Source organism: Lepidochelys kempii, chromosome 3 (assembly GCF_965140265.1).
Source record: "Lepidochelys kempii isolate rLepKem1 chromosome 3, rLepKem1.hap2, whole genome shotgun sequence".
In the NCBI taxonomy this organism is placed as follows: domain Eukaryota; kingdom Metazoa; phylum Chordata; order Testudines; family Cheloniidae; genus Lepidochelys; species Lepidochelys kempii.
The window spans coordinates 188,035,068-188,055,306 of record NC_133258.1 but is presented as its reverse complement, the minus strand read 5'-3'; the positions used below and the strand labels follow the sequence as shown (position 1 = coordinate 188,055,306).

The 20,239-nt window shown below is 45.0% G+C and overlaps 1 protein-coding gene across 6 annotated transcripts in view; it reads left to right on the top strand.

Moving 5' to 3' along the window:
- The window catches only part of FANCL (FA complementation group L), a 97,491-nt gene that overhangs the window by 71,682 nt on the left and 5,570 nt on the right, over window positions 1-20,239 (top strand). The window contains exons 9-13 of one of the 6 annotated variants that reach the window (XR_012158289.1): window positions 2,135-2,218; window positions 3,519-3,564; window positions 3,649-3,730; window positions 16,885-17,019; window positions 19,456-19,544. Coding sequence is in view for 2 of the 6 variants with exons in the window: in XM_073339351.1 (XP_073195452.1) it covers window positions 2,135-2,218; window positions 3,519-3,564; window positions 3,649-3,730; window positions 19,456-19,572; window positions 20,159-20,230 (401 nt within the window). In the remaining 4 variants the exon portion in view is untranslated. Of the gene's footprint in view, window positions 1-2,134; window positions 2,219-3,518; window positions 3,565-3,648; window positions 3,731-9,679; window positions 9,768-16,884; window positions 17,020-19,455; window positions 19,573-20,158; window positions 20,231-20,239 lie in introns of those variants that run through there. The other 5 variants (XR_012158292.1, XR_012158290.1, XR_012158291.1 and 2 more) reach the window with 5 other exon arrangements.

Below are 20,239 nucleotides of genomic sequence, written 5' to 3'. Positions count from 1 at the left end.
CTAGCGGATCTTAAACATAAAAAAGAAGCTTACAAGAAGTGGAAGGTTGGACATATGACCAGGGAAGAGTATAAAAATATTGCTCGGGCATGTAGGAATGATATCAGGAGGGTCAAATCGCACCTGGAGCTGCAGCTAGCAAGAGATGTCAAGAGTAACAAGAAGGGTTTCTTCAGGTATGTTGGCAACAAGAAGAAAGCCAAGGAAAGTGTGGGCCCCTTACTGAATGAGGGAGGCAACCTAGTGACAGAGGATGTGGAAAAAGCTAATGTACTCAATGCTTTTTTTGCCTCTGTCTTCACTAACAAGGTCAGCTCCCAGACTGCTGCGCTGGGTATCACAAAATGGGGAAGAGATGGCCAGCCCTCTGTGGAGATAGAGGTGGTTAGGGACTATTTAGAAAAGCTGGACGTGCACAAGTCCATGGGGCCGGACGAGTTGCATCCGAGAGTGCTGAAGGAATTGGCGGCTGTGATTGCAGAGCCATTGGCCATTATCTTTGAAAACTCGTGGCGAACGGGGGAAGTCCCGGATGACTGGAAAAAGGCTAATGTAGTGCCAATCTTTAAAAAAGGGAAGAAGGAGGATCCTGGGAACTACAGGCCAGTCAGCCTCACCTCAGTCCCTGGAAAAATCATGGAGCAGGTCCTCAAAGAATCAATCCTGAAGCACTTGCATGAGAGGAAAGTGATCAGGAACAGCCAGCATGGATTCACCAAGGGAAGGTCATGCCTGACTAATCTAATTGCCTTTTATGATGAGATTACTGGTTCTGTGGATGAAGGGAAAGCAGTGGAAGTATTGTATCTTGACTTTAGCAAAGCTTTTGACACGGTCTCCCACAGTATTCTTGTCAGCAAGTTAAAGTAGTATGGGCTGGATGAATGCACTGTAAGGTGGGTAGAAAGCTGGCTAGATTGTCGGGCTCAACGGGTAGTGATCAATGGCTCCATGTCTAGTTGGCAGCCGGTATCAAGTGGAGTGCCCCAAGGGTCAGTCCTGGGGCCGGTTTTGTTCAATATCTTCATAAATGATCTGGAGGATGGTGTGGATTGCACTCTCAGCAAATTTGCGGATGATACTAAACTGGGAGGAGTGGTAGATACGCTGGAGGGGAGGGATAGGATACAGAAGGACCTAGACAAATGGGAGGATTGGGCCAAAAGAAATCTGATGAGGTTCAATAAGGATAAGTGCAGGGTCCTGCACTTAGGATGGAAGAATCCATTGCACCGCTACAGACTAGGGACCGAATGGCTAGGCAGCAGTTCTGCGGAAAAGGACCTAGGGGTGACAGTGGACGAGAAACTGGATATGAGTCAGCAGTGTGCCCTTGTTGCCAAGAAGGCCAATGGCATTTTGGGATGTATAAGTAGGGGCATAGCGAGCAGATCGAGGGACGTGATCGTTCCCCTCTATTCGACATTGGTGAGGCCTCATCTGGAGTACTGTGTCCAGTTTTGGGCCCCACACTACAAGAAGGATGTGGATAAATTGGAGAGAGTCCAGCGAAGGGCAACAAAAATGATTAGGGGTCTAGAACACATGACTTATGAGGAGAGGCTGAGGGAGCTGGGATTGTTTAGCCTGCAGAAGAGAAGAATGAGGGGGGATTTGATAGCTGCTTTCAACTACCTGAAAGGGGGTTCCAAAGAGGATGGCTCTAGACTGTTCTCAATGGTAGCAGATGACAGAACGAGGAGTAATGGTCTCAAGTTGCAGTGGGGGAGGTTTAGATTGGATATTAGGAAAAACTTTTTCACTAAGAGGGTGGTGAAACACTGGAATGCGTTACCTCGGGAGGTGGTAGAATCTCCTTCCTTAGAGGTTTTTAAGGTCAGGCTTGACAAAGCCCTGGCTGGGATGATTTAACTGGGAATTGGTCCTGCTTCAAGCAGGGGGTTGGACTAGATGACCTTCAGGGGTCCCTTCCAACCCTGATATTCTATGATTCTATGATTCAGAATTCTAAGCCAAATAGCTTACTTTAGCCATCTAAAAGCTGTAACAATGTTCATAAAACTACAGGTGTGCTCAAAACAACTCATTTGAAAAACATAAGTACTTTCTCTATTTGCGGTTATAAAGGAAAGCTTTACACCTTCCATTTAAAATGCATTCTCTCTCATTTCAGGAAACAATGTTTCCATAAACTTAGAGGTAGATCCCAGGCACCCAACTATGCTTCCTGAATGTTACTTTCTTGGAGCAGACCACGGTAAGGTCTTTCATATATGAAATTTCATATACAAACTCATTTCTCAATCTTAGAAGCTAGGTCTGTTTTGACTTGTACCAGTAACTGCTTACAGACTTTTAAGGTAAACTTAATTTAGTGGTTTCAGGTCTGTCTTGTATTTAAGCAAAGTTTAAAATGTCAAAAAAGAAAAGGAGTACTTCTCCTTTTCTTTTTGCGGATACAGACTAACACGGCTGCTACTCTGAAACCTTTAAAATGTCAGTATCTCTTGCATATACTTCCACAAAACAATACAAGAGTGAATTCACGGCATGCTGTTGTGCACTGTTAATGTGTTAAAGTCTGGCAAATTAAAATGCCACAAATTGAAGAATACTTTAAAAATACAAAAAGAAAAGGAGTACTTGTGGCACCTTAGAGACTAAGCAATTTATTTGAGCATAAGCTTTCATGATCTACAGATCACTTCATCGGATGTAGGAAGTACTCCTTTTCTTTTTGTGAATACAGACTAACACGGCTGCTACTCTGAAACCTTTAAAAATACAGTTATGAGAATAGTGACTAACTTGACAACTTATTTTTCTCCTGTAGGCACTGTAGAAGTCATTCAGCTGTAGGAGAGTAGCTAGATTGAGTTTTAGCTATTACACAGTCAATAGAATTGTTAATTACATTCTAGATACAGGGTCACATCCTGTCCTGACTTTTCCTACATTATATATGGGGATGATACATAAGCTGTTTTTCCCCCAGCTTGATTGTCTGATACCACGCTGAGTTTGCAAGGATAACAAAAACACAAAACACTTAATTCTTTTAAGTTCTGATTGAGTAAATGTATTCTGCAAGTTACTGAGAGAAAGGTGGAACCCTACAATATTTTTTTAGTCCTTTTCCAGCAGAATCACAATTCAGGAGATGCCCTGTGTCCTGCAGAGAATTATTCTGAAAGATAATTATCTGACCACATCTATGATTATTTTGCTTGTTTTTTTTTTTTTTTATAAATAATCCACTGTAAATTCCCTAATGTCTTTCCCTCGATTTTCTATAGCTCCTGGCCATGAGGGGCAATCATACCTTTGGTGTACAATGTCCCAAAACTTAGTGCTATTATCATTATATATGACTTTTCAAATATGATAACTGCGAGCCAGATTTGTAAATGTATTAAGATGCCTAGTGGGATTTCAAATGCATTGGCACCTATCTGCATATTTAGGTGTCTAAATACCTTTAAAAAATCTAGTTGTAAGTGCTGAAATGCGGGGGAAGTCTCTTCCTGTGAGTAATGTAAATATGTGTAACTTTGTAGTGGTAAATCCTTTGAGAACGAAGCTGAACAACAACATGCACTTGTGGTAAGTGTTTTCACTAATACAACTTTAGTTTAAAATCTGCATTTTGCAGTTCCATGTGTTAAAGTCTCTTTCCTCTACTTGCAGGGATCCAGATATCACCCTATTACAAAATTTGAAAGAAGTTTTAGAAACTGATTTTCCTTCTCGTGCTGTGCTAGAAAAGACTGTAAGTGTAGTTTTTTGTTGATGCTCAGTCTTTATTTCTGAATACTATAGGCCGATGAAAATTAAATTGTCACCTTATAACTGCCAGCAAAAATAAGAGTCGCAAAGGATGTAATTGGATTAGTAATTTGTAAAAAAGGCTTCTGAACATCAAGCAACAATTGTTCGCTTATTAACAAATAGTAATAAGTACACACTTTCCTATGGTCTCCACAGCATTAAGGTGATTAATTACAGGCATCAACATTAAAAGGGGAGGAGAAAGTTCCATAGTACTAATAGGGTGGAAAATCCAAACATTCTGTTATGGATATTGATGATTTAGAACTCTAATTATGGAGGTAGATCTGCCTAGAGGGGCAAGAGGCCATCCAAATAAGGGTGCTGCATCTTCGAGTAGTGTCTCTGTGGGTGCTCCTCTGTCGGCGTGCTTGTGTTCCTGTGCTGCTGATCGGACAACTTTGGTAGCAGTCAGTTTCACCCACGCATGCGCTGCTCCCCTCCTGCCACAAGGCTAGCCAGCATGCGTGGGCAGTGCCTCTTCAATTCCTTCTCAATCGTCCTTGGCTAGAAACAGAACTAGAGCTGGCCATTCATGGATTGTTAACTCTCTTAGAATTGCTAATTTTAGCTTCTGTTGAAGCCCTTTTTCTTTCTTTGCTTCATTACATTTTATTTTGGCCATTGCCTAGAAGAAAAGAAAAGGACTTTGTCTTTTGTTGACCCCCTGTCGGGGGGGCCTGGACAAGGATATGCCTGGTTCTCTGGGCTTCAAAAAGTGCCTCAGGTACAAGGGATCTATCCCAGTTACCGATGGACATTCACAGTGCATTTGCTGTCTGGGGAGAGAAACACATTCCACAGAAATGTCCAGCAACTGAAGCCCACATCCAGGAAGGACAGAGAACTGGGGCTCAAATTCCTACTCATGGAGTCAGTCCTTTAACCCTGGAGTCTTGGTGGCAACTGTCCACTTGGAAGGGAGGTGAGCTGAGAGAGATGCCTGTGAGCCACTCATGTAAAGCCTCTTAGAAAAGGTCCGTGAGTCCCCATAGCGAGTCGTGATCGAGCCAAAAATGATCCCTGTCTCGGTCAGTATCTTCAGTACCAGTGGAACCAAATCTGTCTAAATCTGGTACCCACAGCATGTGTGGTACTGAACCGACAGGGCAACTCAGAATGCCTAGAGACCCAATGGGTGCAGGCAAAGAAGCAACGGTCCCGTGTGGGCATGAGAAACATAGCCTTCCCTGGGGCGGATCTTCTTTGTCAGTCCAGTCATCAATACCCATACTGCCAGAATACCGCGTTCACCCAGAGCCCTGGGCTCACCGATGATCTCCTGCCATGCACCCCCCTTTTCGTTGTCTGAATCAGAAAGTGAGCAAGAGGACCTAGCTTCCCAACGCCCTTCTCACCCGCCATACAGAACCCAGTTTCACTATGGACCAGTTTCACCTGGTGGCATACCACCCTTCTGACCCACAACATCCCTAGCATAGGCAACTGTGGTACCAACCACTGCACCCCTTCCCATCACAGTGGCTGTACTGGGACCTCGGCAGGCCCAAAGGCAACAGGCCTCCATCACTGATGGTATGGCATACCAACAGCTGCGGAAGTACCCTCCTTCAGCTGCTGCTTCAAGGGCCTCTGAACTCCCCGAGCAGGCAAGGGAGGAACTGGAGGCCAAAGTCGAAGAGGAAGTCACTCCTCCAGCCCACTTCTCATCATTATCACCAGATGAGACTGTGATGCCCCCTTCGCCATCTATGGCAGATGACTGTAAGCTGTTCCAGGACTTGGCACAGAGGGTGACAGAGGCCTTTACAAGAGGTGTCTGAGTTGCGCCACTAGCTGGTGGACATTCTGCATTCCTCCACTTCCTCCAGAGTGCTCCTTCCCTATTAATGAGGCTCTACTGGATTCTGCCAAGGTGATATGGTAGGCCTCTGCATCCATCCCACCAACTTGTAAGAGGGTGGACAAGAAATATGTGCCAGCAAAGGACACAGAATTCCTGTTGTCACACTTGCCTCCCAATTTGATCATTGTGGATGCAGTTAACTCTAAAGGCTGCCAAAACCACTTTAAGTCCACCCCTTATACCAGGACTGGGAGCACCTGGACCTGTTTTGCAGTAAGGCCCACGCCTCAGCCACCCTTCAATTCAAAGTGGTGAACTATCAAGCCTTCTGGGCTAAATATGACTCAGAACTATGTGAAATGTAGTTATTTTATTGAAATATTGAATAGCTCCCCCGTTCTCACAAGGACCAATTTAAGGCCTTGGTTAAAAAGGGCCAGCTGGTGACAAAGTGTCACTCCAGTATGCATTTGATGGTGGCACGTTCTATTTTGTCTGCATTGTGATGAGACAGGCCTCGTGACTTCATCTCTTTGACTTCCCCAAGGAGGTCCAAACGACGGTGGAGGACTTCCCTTTTTAGGGGACAAAATTATTTGCTGAAAAGACAGATGCCTCCCTCCACATGTTAAAAGATTTGAGGGCCACTCTTCAATCCCTTGGGATTTATACACCTGGATACAAAAGAAAGTACAGTACTCATCTCAGTAGTCACAATATCCATCTCAATATACACAAAGATCGCATGAACCTCAGAGGAAGAAGCCCAAGTTCTCCAGATGAAAGACGATGGGATCTCAGCAAACTTCCTCTCAGCCCTCCACCTCGAAGAAATAGTTTTGACATGCTGATTGAGGTGCCCATAGAACTGTCCCCTCATTTCACAGTGGAAAACACCCATCCCTTTGGAGATCATCTCGCCCCGTTCCACAGAATCTGGGAATGGATAACTTCCAACAAATGAGTGTTGGAGATCATCTGAGATGGCTACTCCACCCATTTCTCCTCCCTCTCCCCCTCCCAAAAACCCCTCCCCATCCCTTCTCAGGGGCCCTTCTCATAAGAGCTTTCTATGTCAGGAGATAAACCATCTCCTCAGTGTAGAAGCCATAGTGCGAGTATCCACACATGTAAGGGGCAGAGGCTTCTAATTTTGTTACTTCCTGGAGACCCATACTGGACCTCAGAGCGCTCAAAAAGTTTATCAAGGCTCAGAAATTCAAGATGGTCATGTTATTATCATTCGTTATCGTTAGAAAAAGGAGACTGGTTCTCGGCCCTTAACCTCCAAGATGCTTATTTTCACATCTTGATCATATTGAGCCACAGACGTTACCTCAGGTTCATATTAGGTCAAGACCACTACCAATACAGAGTACTCCCTTTCGGCCTTTCATTGGCCCCAAGAGTATTCTTCAAGGTCCTTTTGGTAGTGGCGGCCCATTTATGCTCTCAAGGCATCATGATTTATCATTACCTGGACTGCCTTCTCAGGGTATGGTCCTTTACAGAGTCCCAGCAAGTCACTGAGACCACACTAGACCTGTTTCAGAATCTGGGTCTACAGATAGATAAACAAAAATCTACATTAATACCGGTAGAGAGACTAGAATTCATAGGAGCCGACCTTGACTCCATTCCTCCCACATCACAGATTTCTCAGTCTCTCCTCGTGATAGACAGTACAATCCATCCCCCAAATTTTGGCCAAACATTGCCTCCAGCTCCTGGGCCACATGGCCATGAGCACATTGGTTATTGCTCATCCCAAACTATGCATGAGATGTCTCCAAGCATGCTTTTGGTTCAGTTTACAGGCCGAACAAAGACAACATACGCAAACTACTATCAGTGCCCACCAGGGTCAAGCAATACTCATGTAAACGTCTGTACAGGAATCCTGTTTGTTCAGTCTTCCCCATCTCTACTCCTAACCGCACACATCTCAATGGTCGCACAATACAGGAAAAATGGACTCCAGGTGAGAGATGCCTCCACATCAACATGTGGACTTGCTTCCTCCTGCTGATCAAAGACATGCACAAAAGGGTCATGACGGATAATATGGCCTGCATGTATTACACAAACCAGGGAGACACCAGGGCTCATTCCCTGTCTGTAGAACACTAAAACTATGGAACTGATGCATCTCCCATAGTATCTTAATATCAGCTGCCTACTTATCAGGAATACACAACATGACGGCAGACAGTCTCAGCCCCAAATTCCCACATGACCACGAACGGGGGAGAGATTCGGTGGTACTCCACAATATATTCTGACAGTGGGGGATACCGGTAATAGACCTATTCACTACTTACCAGAACAAGCAGTGCCCACAGTACTGCTCTAGAGTGGGGATCGGACGACATTCCATGGAAGATGCCCTCCTCCGTCCATGGGACAAAGGCCTTCTTTACGCTTTTCCCCCATTTTGTCTAATATTGAAAGTCCTGTTGAAAGTGAAGAGAGCGCAAACATACTGATTTCTCCCACTTGGCCCAGACAGATGTGGTACCCTTGCCTGTCACAGCTGGCATTATGTCCACTGCTGACTCTTCGAATCACTCCTGATCTTCTGTCGCTGAAAGAGACATGCACTCTCCATCCCAACCTGTGGATTCTGTGTCTCGAAGTCTGGCTCCTTCATGGTTCCAGCACGTAGAGACATCTTGCTCTGAGGAGGTATAGGACGTGTTATTGCACAGTAGGAAAGGAGCTACTTGCCATACCTATCTACAAAAATGAAAGAGATTCCAGATCCCAAAAGTGTCATGCCTAATATATCCACCCTACCAGTGATCCTGGACTACCTTTTGAGTCTCAAGAAATCAGGACTCTCTATTGGTTCACATAGCAGCAATTGCAACCTTCCTTCCGCAGACAGAAGGATATTCAATCTTCTCCCATCTGACTATGAAGAAGTTTATCAAATGCATAGCAAACTTCTTCCCACAACCCAGACTTCCAATGCCTCAATAGGATCGCAACCTACTATTAAAAGGTCTGACTAGGCCACCATTTGAACCCATGGCCACTTGTTCATTAACTCACCTTACCATGAAGATGGTGTTTCTCATCGTCATCACCTCTGCAAGAAGGATTGGGGAAATAGCAGTTCCAGTGGCGCATTCCCCTTTCACTGGGTTCTTCCCTGACAAGGTCATGCTTAGACCACATCTGAAATTCACTCCCAACGTGACTTCTGCATTTCACATAAATTAGCTTATTTAGCTTCCAGCCTTTTATCCCAAACCTCATCAGGATAAAAAGAGCCTTCAGAAAATTCTCCTCTCCATTGCAGATAGGTCAAAAGGCACAGTGATTTCATCTCACTGACTCTCTAAGTGCGTCTTGGACTGTATTAAATTCTGTTACCAATTGCATAATGTAACTCCCCCCGTCTTCAATACGCATGCATTCTACAAGGTCGGTCTCCTTATCCTTCGCCCAGGATATCCCTATATCAGAAATCTGAAGAGCAGTTACCTGGGCATCTGCACACACCTTTACAGAACACTATGGTATCCTGGGGATTTGGCTTCAGACTCCAAATTTGGTGCCACAGTACTATCATCGATATCAGACTCGATTCCAAAGTCACAATCTCCAGTGGTGGGCACTGCTCAGGAATCACCTACAGTGGAGCCACCCATAGGGACACCTCTCGAAGAAGTTACCTTGTGCAATAACAATGGTTTTTCAAGATGTGTGCACTGCTGGGAGCTCCATGACCTATCCTCCTCCCCTCTATTTTGGAGTCCTCGTAGTTGACTGTGCGGTAGAGAAGTAACTGAGGAGAGATTGCTCACGCATGCTGGCTAGCCTAGTGGCAGGCCGGGAGCGACGCATGTGCGGGTGGGACAGACTACTACCAAAGCTCTCTGATCAGCAGCCACAGACAACCTACAAAAAGAAAAGGAGTACTTGTGGCACCTTAGAGTAACAACTTTATTTGAGCATAAGCTTTCATGAGCTACAGCTCACTTCATCTGATGAAGTGAACTGTAGCTCACGAAAGCTTATTCTCAAATAAATTTGTCAGTCTCTAAGGTGCCACAAGTACTTCTTTTCTTTTTGCAGATACAGACTAACACGGCTGCTACTTGACAACCTACAGTGGAGCATCCACAGGAGGACACATCTCAAGGAACCAGTGTTACTGCACAAGGTGAGTACCTTCTTTAATGGAATTAATCACAATACAGTAACTCCTCACTTAACGTAGTTATGTTTCTGAAAAATGTGACTTTAAGCGAAACGATGTTAAGCGACTCCAATTTCCCCATAAGAATTAATGTAAATAGAGGGGGGTTAGGTTCCAGGGAAATTTTTTTTGTCAGACAAAAGGCATTATATACATTTTAAACAAGCAGTTTAACACAGGTAGCCTGATATGTTTTAAAAACAATTTTAAACAAGCAATTTAATACAGGTATTAAACAGGCTGGCAGCACAACTATCAGCTCCCCTACGTGCCCTCCGACCCCCTCAGCGCCTCCGGCCTGCCGGCAGACCCCGTGAATCAGCGCCATCCCACCACCTCCTGCCTGCAGCAATCAGCTGTCTTGCGGCGTGCAGGAGGCGGTGGGGAGGCTGCGCACCATATCCTCGCTACTCCCCCCAGCCTCCTGAACGCCGCAAGGCAGCTGATTGCTGCGGGCAGGAGGTGGGCACTGATCCACGGGGTCTGCCGGCGGGCGGGAAGTGCTGCGCGGGGGGCTGCCAGCTGTGGACAAAGCAGGCGGCCAAAGGATGTTCTAGGGGAGCACTGCACAACTGCAAATGAGCATGCAATACCCAGGCTCAACGGGTAGTGATCAATGGCTCCATATCTAGTTGGCAGCCGGTATCAAGTGGAGTACCCCAAGGGTCGGTCCTGGGGCCGGTTTTGTTCAATATCTTCATAAATGATCTGGAGGATGGTGTGGATTGCACTCTCAGCAAATTTGCGGATGATACTAAACTGGGAGGAGTGGTAGATACGCTGGAGGGGAGGGATAGGATACAGAAAGACCTAGACAAATTGGAGGATTGGGCCAAAAGAAATCTGATGAGGTTCAATAAGGATAAGTGCAGGGTCCTGCACTTAGGACGGAAGAATCCAATGCACCACTACAGACTAGGGACCGAATGGCTAGGCAGCAGTTCTGCGGAAAAGGACCTAGGGGTGACAGTGGACGATAAGCTGGATATGAGTCAGCAGTGTGCCCTTGTTGCCAAGAAGGCCAATGGCATTTTGGGATGTATAAGTAGGGGCATAGCGAGCAGATCGAGGGACGTGATCGTTCCCCTCTATTCGACATTGGTGAGGCCTCATCTGGAGTACTGTGTCCAGTTTTGGGCCCCACACTTCAAGAAGGATGTGGATAAATTGGAGAGAGTCCAGCGAAGGGCAACAAAAATGATTAGGGGACTGGAACACATGACTTATGAGGAGAGGCTGAGGGAGCTGGGATTGTTTAGCCTGCAGAAGAGAAGAATGAGGGGGGATTTGATAGCTGCTTTCAACTACCTGAAAGGGGGTTCCAAAGAGGATGGCTCTAGACTGTTCTCAATGGTAGCAGATGACAGAACGAGGAGTAATGGTCTCAAGTTGCAGTGGGGGAGGTTTAGATTGGATATTAGGAAAAGCTTTTTCACTAAGAGGGTGGTGAAACACTGGAATGCGTTACCTCGGGAGGTGGTAGAATCTCCTTCCTTAGAGGTTTTTAAGGTCAGGCTTGACAAAGCCCTGGCTGGGATGATTTAACTGGGAATTGGTCCTGCTTTGAGCAGGGGGTTGGACTAGATGACCTTCTGGGGTCCCTTCCAACCCTGATATTCTATGATTCTATGTTCTGTAATGGAGCAGGGATGTAAGATGGAAACAAAGTTAAGCAATAGGACATTAAGTGAGGAGTTATTGTACTATAATTCTGGATTGAGTGTGGCTCTCACGTATGAAATTTGACAGTTCTTAAATTAAAAGCTAATATCTGACTGTGAGGCCTTCTGTCTAATACAGTGAAAGTTCACTGTAGTTAAAAGCATGAGGACTGTCTGAAATAATGAAGTTAAACTGCATATCAGTCAACAGTGGACATTGTTTTTAGGTGCATGAAATCATGCTAGGACAAAAATGAACCTTTTGCTGAATTATCAAATCTCTCAGGACAGGTAGGGCTCCTCAGTCTGGAGAAGGAAAACTGATCTGAAACCCTCATCTATGGGTTAAATAAAGCCTAGTTTGGGCAGCAGGAAAAGCAGTACCACCTCTTATTCGTCCATCTGGTCTATAGCAATAAGATGGGGAGAGTTTGGGCATTCAACTGAGGAAAGGCCCTCTCACTGTGGTACATGTCAGGGACACCAATTAATACACTGTAGTTTCTGGCACAGGGTGACTACATGGGTGCAAACAATGTTTTTCTTTTTGGTGAGTTACCAAAGGGCAGTAGTAGATATTAGCAAGGGCTAATGCTAATGGTGAGAGGGCATCTTAGCCCTACGCCAGAAGTTCACGCACCTTAAGCCTGGCAGCCCCAGCATCTGAGCTGGGGATTTCCGGCAGTCAGTGTCTGAACAGTCCTGTAGAGGGTCAGGGGACTACCACTTAGAATGAAGAGTCAGTGAATAGCAACAACCTGCACAGCCAAAGAATTCCCATATAAGTAGCAACACTGAATGTACCCTGACAAAGGTCTGGAAGTAGCTGATATGATCGTAAGGAGAGTATTTATGTTCTATACCTGCAGAAGACACAGTGAATGGGAACACAGTGAGGGAACTGGGCTTAGATTGTAAACTCTTCTGTGGTAACAAAAGCAGGTGTAATGGAGTCAGGAGGGTAGTGAGAGGAGAGCTGAGAAAGAACAATGATTGAAATTATTAGAGTAAGTGACCGACTGATGGCTGTATAGATCCAAATTAAGGAGCATATTCTGTTTGTGATATCAGTGTATGCACCTCAAGAAAGATGCAATGAAGCAGAGTTTCCCCTAAGACTTGCAAGCACTAGTGGACAGAGCTGTGCCATACGAGATGTTGGGTGACTTGAGTTATGGAAGAGACCAGCAAAAACAGAAGGGGTAATGTGCTTAGGAAATTCCTGTCTAGGCACTATGGAATGAGGAAGGGAAACTATTACTAGACCATATGTAATGTCAATCAATGGATGATATCCAGTCCATGGTTCCAAAAGAAGATGAGTCATTTGGTCACGTACATCAGTAGTGGAAACAAAGTTGGTATTAGCTGAAGAATGGAACTACCTCAAAAGAACATGGATTGCAGCAGCGGAAGAGATTTGTGGCTGATGCAGATGGGGAAAACAGAGGAAAAGAAACTATAGACTGAAGTGCAGGTAGTTACCCAAAACAAAAAAATAGAGCCTAATGAAAAAACAAATTAATACACTGAGTGTAAATGAAAGTGACTAGAATGAGGGAAAGCGAGCTGCCAAACAGGCAGTGAAGAAAGCCAAAAAGAATGCCATACATGACTTGTACGCCAAGCTTGTAAACCATCCACAACTGGCTGGCCAAAAGATCTGTAGCTTGGCAAAAAATGACCACACCCCACTTTAAGTGTTGGGGGGAGAGAGGGACTGTTGTGTAGTTTGCTGGAGAAACCACTGGCAAAAAAATCTACAGCATGGCAAAAATGGCCACACCACACATTAATCAGGGGCGTGGGATGGAAGGGGAACGGACTGTTGTCTGGCTGGAGGAAGGTGTGTACCTCTTTAAAGGATAGAGAGGCAAGGAGTGAGGTTGCAGCAATGACAGGTCAACGTGGGGATGCTGACCCTTCCCCCCCCCCGGTGACTGGAAGAGAGGAGAGGTCACGCCAAGCAGGAGAAGCCCTCTTTTACCTGGACCAGGCAGAACAGCAATGACTCAAGCTCTGCAATCTTCGTGGTGCCATGTGGTAGCACAGCAGGGGAAGGGGTAGGAATGCTCCCCACCCCGCACTTCAGCCCACAGAAGGAAAGCTGGCATTTAGTAACAGAAGGGGAGCAAATTTTAGGCATAGCTCGGAAACTTCTGTATGGAAGGGATACAGTGATCAGATAAATGGATTGGTAAAGAATTCAAAGGAGGTATTTGTTAAAGGACTAGAAACTGGAAAGTTCGGGGCTTGTCAGCAAGTTAAAGTAGTATGGGCTGGATGAATGCACTATAAGGTGGGTAGAAAATTGGCTAGATTGTCGGGCTCAACGGGTAGTGATCAATGCCTCCATGTCTAGTTGGCAGCCAGTATCAAGGGGAGTGCCCCAAGGGTCGGTCCTGGGGCCAGTTTTGTTCAGTATCTTCATTAATGATCTGGAGGATGGTGTGGATTGCACCCTCAGCAAGTTTACAGACAATACTAAACTGGGAGGAGTGGTAGATACGCTGGAGGGCAGGGATAGGATACAGAGGGACCTAGACAAATGGGAGGATTGGGCCAAAAGAAATCTGATGAGGTTCAACAAGGACAAGTGCAGAGTCCTGCACTTAGGACGGAAGAATCCAATGCACCGCTACAGAGTAGGGACCGAATGGCTAGGCAGCAGTTCTGCAGAAAAGGACCTAGGGGTTACAGTGGACGAGAAGCTGGATATGAGTCAACAGTGTGCCCTTGTAGCCAAGAAGGCCAATGGCATTTTGGGATGTATAAGTAGGGGCATTGCCAGCAGATCGAGGGACGTGATCGTTTCCCTCTATTCAACACTGGTGAGGCCTCATCTGGAGTACCGTGTCCAGTTTTGGGCCCCACACTACAAGAAGGATGTGGAAAAATTGGAAAACACCCAGTGGAGGGCAACAAAAATGATTAGGGGACTGGAACACATGACTTACGAGGAGAGGCTGAGGGGACTGGGATTGTTTAGTCTACAGAAGAGAAGAATGAGGGGGGATTTGAAAGCTGCTTTCAGCTACCTGAAAGGAGGTTCCAAAGAGGATGGATCTAGACTATTCTCAGTGGTAGTGGATGACAGGACAAGGAGTAATGGTCTCAAGTTGCAGTGGGGGAGATTTAGGTTGGATATTAGGAAAAACTTCTTCACTAGGAGGGTGGTGAAACACTGGAATGCGTTACCTAGGGAGGTGGTGGAATCCCCTTCCTTAGAGGTTTTTAAGGTCAGGCTTGACAAAGCCCTGGCTGGGATGATTTAATTGGGGATCGGTCCTGCTTTGAGCAGGGGTTTGGACTAGATGACCTTCAGGGGTCCCTTCCAACCCTGATATTCTATGATCCCTATGTCTGACATGGCAGGGAGCCAACTGCCCCTCTTAGAGCCCACCTTAACTCGCATGGGGCGGAAGGGGAAGAAGAGATGGTAAGGTCCCAGCAGTAGGTGGGCTGGGGACGAGGATGGGAAAGAGGGTTAGCTGATGGAAGTCCCCCTGGTATATATTAAAATTATCATGCCATTACCAGCACTATACACTTTTATCTGTGGGTAGCTCCCAGACAGTTAATAAAATGGAGGCCTAATTAAACCACATGCAGTGTCTCCTTTCCTTCCAGCATAGCTGGACAATGAGATTCAAAGGGAAGGAGGATTGTATTGCAACGCCATTTGTAAAGAATGACCAGGGGAGGCTGTTAGTAACACATGAACAAGCAAAGGAGAGGTGGAAATAGTAGTTTGAGGGGCAAAACCACCTTTTTGGCAGAGTTGCCTACATGTAAACCATCCACAGCTGGCTGGCCAAAAGATCTGTAGCTTGGCAAAAAATGACCACACCCCACATTAAGGATCTGAGTCTGACATAATGGAGGACAAGGTGAGAAAATGTAGTCCAGATAATGAAGAATGGTAAGGCAGTTGGACCTGATAAAATGATGGCAGACCTGGTGAAAATCCAATGATTGAAATTATTAGAGTAAGTGACTGAGTGATGGCTCTGTGGGTCCAAATTAAGGCGCATATTCTGCTCCTTAAAAACCAAGAGAGGTATAAAGTGGATGAGCAAAGTAGTTAAAGCCATAGAGTGAATCAAGAGAATTCCTGAAGACTGATGAGTCTATTTTGGCATCAATACATAAGGAAAGCATCCATGAATGCAGACACTATCAAGGGATAAAGTTACCAGAACACACATTGGATGCTAGGATTGGGAGAAAGGTGGACAGGACAAACTAACAAAAACAGTTCTGCTTTAGGAAAAGCTAAGGAACCACAGATTCAATGTTCATAATTCGGCAAGTGATAGAGAAGCAGCTAGAATATCAACAGGATAGCTTCTGGACTTTCATAGACTCTAGACAAAGCATATGTTAAAATGAACAGAAGGATGCTCACACCAGTGTTGAAATATTGTCTGAGAATTTAATAACTATGGGGGATGCAGTATATAATTCTAAAACATGATCTGAATGTGTTTTGGAACAGCAAGCCCCTTGGAATTGGAAATCAGATTGCATGAGGGGTCGGCCCTCAGTCCATTGCTGTTTATCATATTTATAGACTACGTCAGCAGGAAGATCACAATGGGAAAAGGTCAGAAGCTGCAGTATAGAGATGAAATAGCAATAAGGGCATCCTCAAAAGACAACTTGGAGAAAATAGTAAACCAATGGTATGACCAGCTACACAGCCATGGGATGACAGTGAACATGACTAAGACAGAGGTCTTGTGGCACAGTAGAGGTACCACAGGGAAACTGGGTATAGAGATTAATAGAGTACGACTAAACCAGACTGACTGATTCAGTTACCTGAGTAGCTGGATTATGGAGGACTGTGTTTGAACATGAGCCAAAGGCTAGATTTGAGTGCTGGAAGTGTGTAGAATAACATCCCCCGTGTTGCACATCACAAATGTATGCCACTGAGACTGAAAGCCCAATTATATAGAACAATGGTGCACCCCTTAACGGTGGCAGACCAGTGGACTAGAATGTATTCACTTGTGTATTAGTATAGATCAAAATGAGTATAAATGTAAGAGTGTATTCAGGAATTTAAACTTCATGAAAACTAGAGGAATGTTACTTGTATTGTTTTCACTTATCAGTTTCTGTTATAATGTAATAGCAAACATTTACATTGTGCATAACCCTGTAACTAAATAACCCGTCAACGAAATCTTGTGAAATCATAATAAAGGACTTTAACAGAAAATGCTCATTTCAAAGCAAGTGGCCATTATGTATGATGGTCAGACATCAAAAGGCTAAGTGCATTCCTCACCAACATCAAAGGAAAAGCTCACGTGTGTAGAAAGACTGTCAGCTTGCTTTCTGTCACAAGAAAAATATAAATATGGATTCTCAGAAAGATCCTTCATTTCTGAACTGTTTACTCACCTCAGTTCCCAGAAAAATCATGGAGCAGGTCCTCAAGGATTCCATTTTGAAGCTCTTGGAGGAGAGAAAAGTGATCAGGAACAGTCAACATGGATTCATCAAGGCAGGGATTGGCAACATTTGGCACACGGCCTGCCAGGGTAAGCCCCCTGGCCGGCCGGGCCAGTTTGTTTACCTGCCGCATCCACGCGTTTGGATGATTGCGACTCCCACTGGTCGCAGTTCAGCACTGCAGGCCAATGGGGGCTGCGGGAAGCGGTGCGGGCCGAGGAATACCTTGACTTTAGCAAAGCTTTTGATACGGTCTCCCACAGTATTCGTGCCAGCAAGTTAAAAAAGTATGGATTGGACAAATGGCCTATAAGGTGGATAGAAAGCTGACTAGATCATCGGGCTCAACAGGTAGTGATCAATGGCTCGATGTCTAGTTGGCAGTTGGTATCAAGCGGAGTGCCCCAGAGGTCAGTCCTGGACCAGTTTTGTTTAACATCTTCATTAATGATCTAGATGATAGGATGGATTACACCCTCAGCAAGTTGGCAGATGACACTAAGCTGTGGGGAGAAGTAGATATGCTGGAGGGTAGGGATAGGGTCCAGAGTGATCTAGACAAACTGGAGGACTGGGCCAAAAAAAATCTGATGAGGTCCAACAAGGACAAGTGCAGAGTCCTACGTTTAGGATGGAAGAATCCCATGCACTGCCACAGGCTGGGGACCAACTGGCTAAGCGGTAGTTCTGCAGAAAAGGACCTGGGGATTACAGTCAATGAGAATCTGGATATGAATCAACAGTGTGTCCTCGTTGCCAAGAAGGCTAACAGCATATTGGGCTGCGTTAGTAGGAGCATTGCCAGCAGATGGAGGGAAGTGATTATTCCCCTCTATTCGGCACTGGTGAGGCCACATGTGGAGTATTCCATCCAGTTTTGGGCCCCCCATACAGAAAGGATGTGGACAAATTGGAAAGAGTCCAGCAGAGGGCAATGAAAATGATTTAGAGGTCTGGGGCACATGACTTACGAGGAGAGGCTGAGGGAACTGGTCTTATTTAGTCTGCAGAGTGAAGAGTGAGGGGGGATTTGATAGCAGCCTTCAACTACCCTGAAGGGGGGTTCCAAAGAGCATGGAGCTAGGCTGTTCTCAGTGGTGGCAGAAGACAGAACAAGGAGCAATGGTCTCAAGTTGCAGTGGGAGAGGTCTAGGTTGCATATCAGGAAAAACTATTTCACTAGGAGGGTGTGAAGTACTGGAATGGGTTACCTAGGGAGGTGTTGGAATCTCCATCCTTAAAGGTTTTTAAGGCCCAGCTTGACAAAGCCCTGGCTGGGATGATTTAGTTGGGGTTGGTCCTGCTTTGAGCAAGGGGTTGGACTAGATGACCTCCTGAGGTCTCTTCCAACCCTGATCTATGATTCGATGACTCTTGCAAGGAAGTATACCAGATGCAAAGTGGAGATCCCCAGAGACAATCTGTGTACCTGAAAAACTTCTGTGAAACTGGCAATTTATTACATTACTACTACAAACTGTGACTCACCTGTTAATATACTTTACGTGCTTTAACCTCAACTCTTATTTCTTTGCTAATAAATCTTTAGTTAGTTTACTATAGAATTGGCTGCCAGTGTTGTCTTTGGCATAAAGATCTGGAATACCAATTGATCTGGGGTAAGTGAGACCTGATGTGGTGTGATTTTGGGTTTTAGTGACCATTATCACAAATTCCAGTTTGTCTGGGTGGCAAGATAGGCTGCAGAGTCTAAGGGGATTCCATAGTAAGACTGGTATAGTTATCCAGGAGTTCACATTTGCTGGCGTGATGAAATCTAGTTATAGAACATACTACCAGTTTGGGGTATTGTCCCTTGTTTTCTGACAGTCTGCCCTGAAGCAGGCACTCTGTTCTTAGCCACTCCAGACAGCATGACACATTCCACAATGTGATATGGTGCAGAAGCCTGGGTGGTAGAGACTCAAGGTCAGTGCCTACAGGTGTTTGAAACAAGATGTCTTTGCACAATAAAGGGTTACCTAAAGGAACAGATAGTGAAATGAAAGCATTAAGATGGAAGTCAGTTTGTGATGTGGCTGACAAAATCCAGGAAGCGCAACTTTGCTGGTTTGGAGACATACAGAGGATGAACAAAGAGGACCTGGTGAAGAGTGTGGAGAGTATGATAGGAAAGAGATCCTGAGGAAGCAATGGATGGATTGAATCATAGAATCATAGAATATCAGGGTTGGATGGGATCTCAGGAAGTCATCTAGTCCAACCCCCTGCTCAAAGCAGGACCAATCCCCAAAGATGATACGCAGATGGACCTTAGTTTTGCTTTAGACAAAGATGATGGATGCTTGTACAACATCATCACCGGGTGTGGGTGGGGAGAAGATGATCACATCTATTGGCTGTAAATAGAACTAGTTCCAAGTCTTGGAACAGGTGAAACGGACTTTCAAAGGAAGAAATACACAATAATTAAAAAGTGGTGTACTTTATTTCTTCCTCATTTCCACCCTGTTAATGTCCATAAAGTTAACTTGTCTGAAATAGCTTTGTTTTGTATTTTTAAGGACTTCACTATGGACTGTGGTATCTGTTATGCTTACCGACTTGATGGTGCTATTCCAGACCAAGTATGTGGTGATTCCCGATGTGGACAACCTTTCCATCAGGCTTGTTTGTTTGAGGTAAAATTTTTATTAATGTAACAAATCCACTTGGCTCCAATTCATGGATCCCTAATATGGGCTTCTGTATGAGAATATTATGGAAGCAGTACAAATAGCTAGTTAAGTGACGGGTAAAGGACTGATGAGAGAGAACAGCTAAGCCTTCTTAATTACATGTTCTTATTGCTGCTTCCGTAGTGTTCTCTTCCATCACTCACGTATGTCTTACAACCTCTTGGGGGGCAAGGAACCTGCTTTACTGTGTGTGTACAGGCCAAGGTCTAATCCAGACAGGAGCTTCTAGGTGCTACAAAAGTAGAACTATTTAGTAATAGTGCTCTGAAAACCTTAGAAGGGAGTGTGGGGGAAGTCAGACAGGATCACTTTTAGCATACTTCCAGTATGTGAAACCAGTTAATCATGATAGGTAGATTGTACAGAAAACTAATCCAGCAAAATTGCATGCTCCTAATTCAGTGTGAAAACACTACAGATCAGAGATTTATCAGATACTATGGTGAAGAGCACTGTTTATAAGAACTTTAGACTCGTTCCTAAATTGGGCATAAAATAAATATTAAGTTTTCTTTATCTTATCTTGCAGTGGTTACAAGGTCTTCCTTCCAGCAGACAAAGTTTTAATGTCATCTTTGGTGAATGTCCATACTGTAACAAGGTAAGGAAA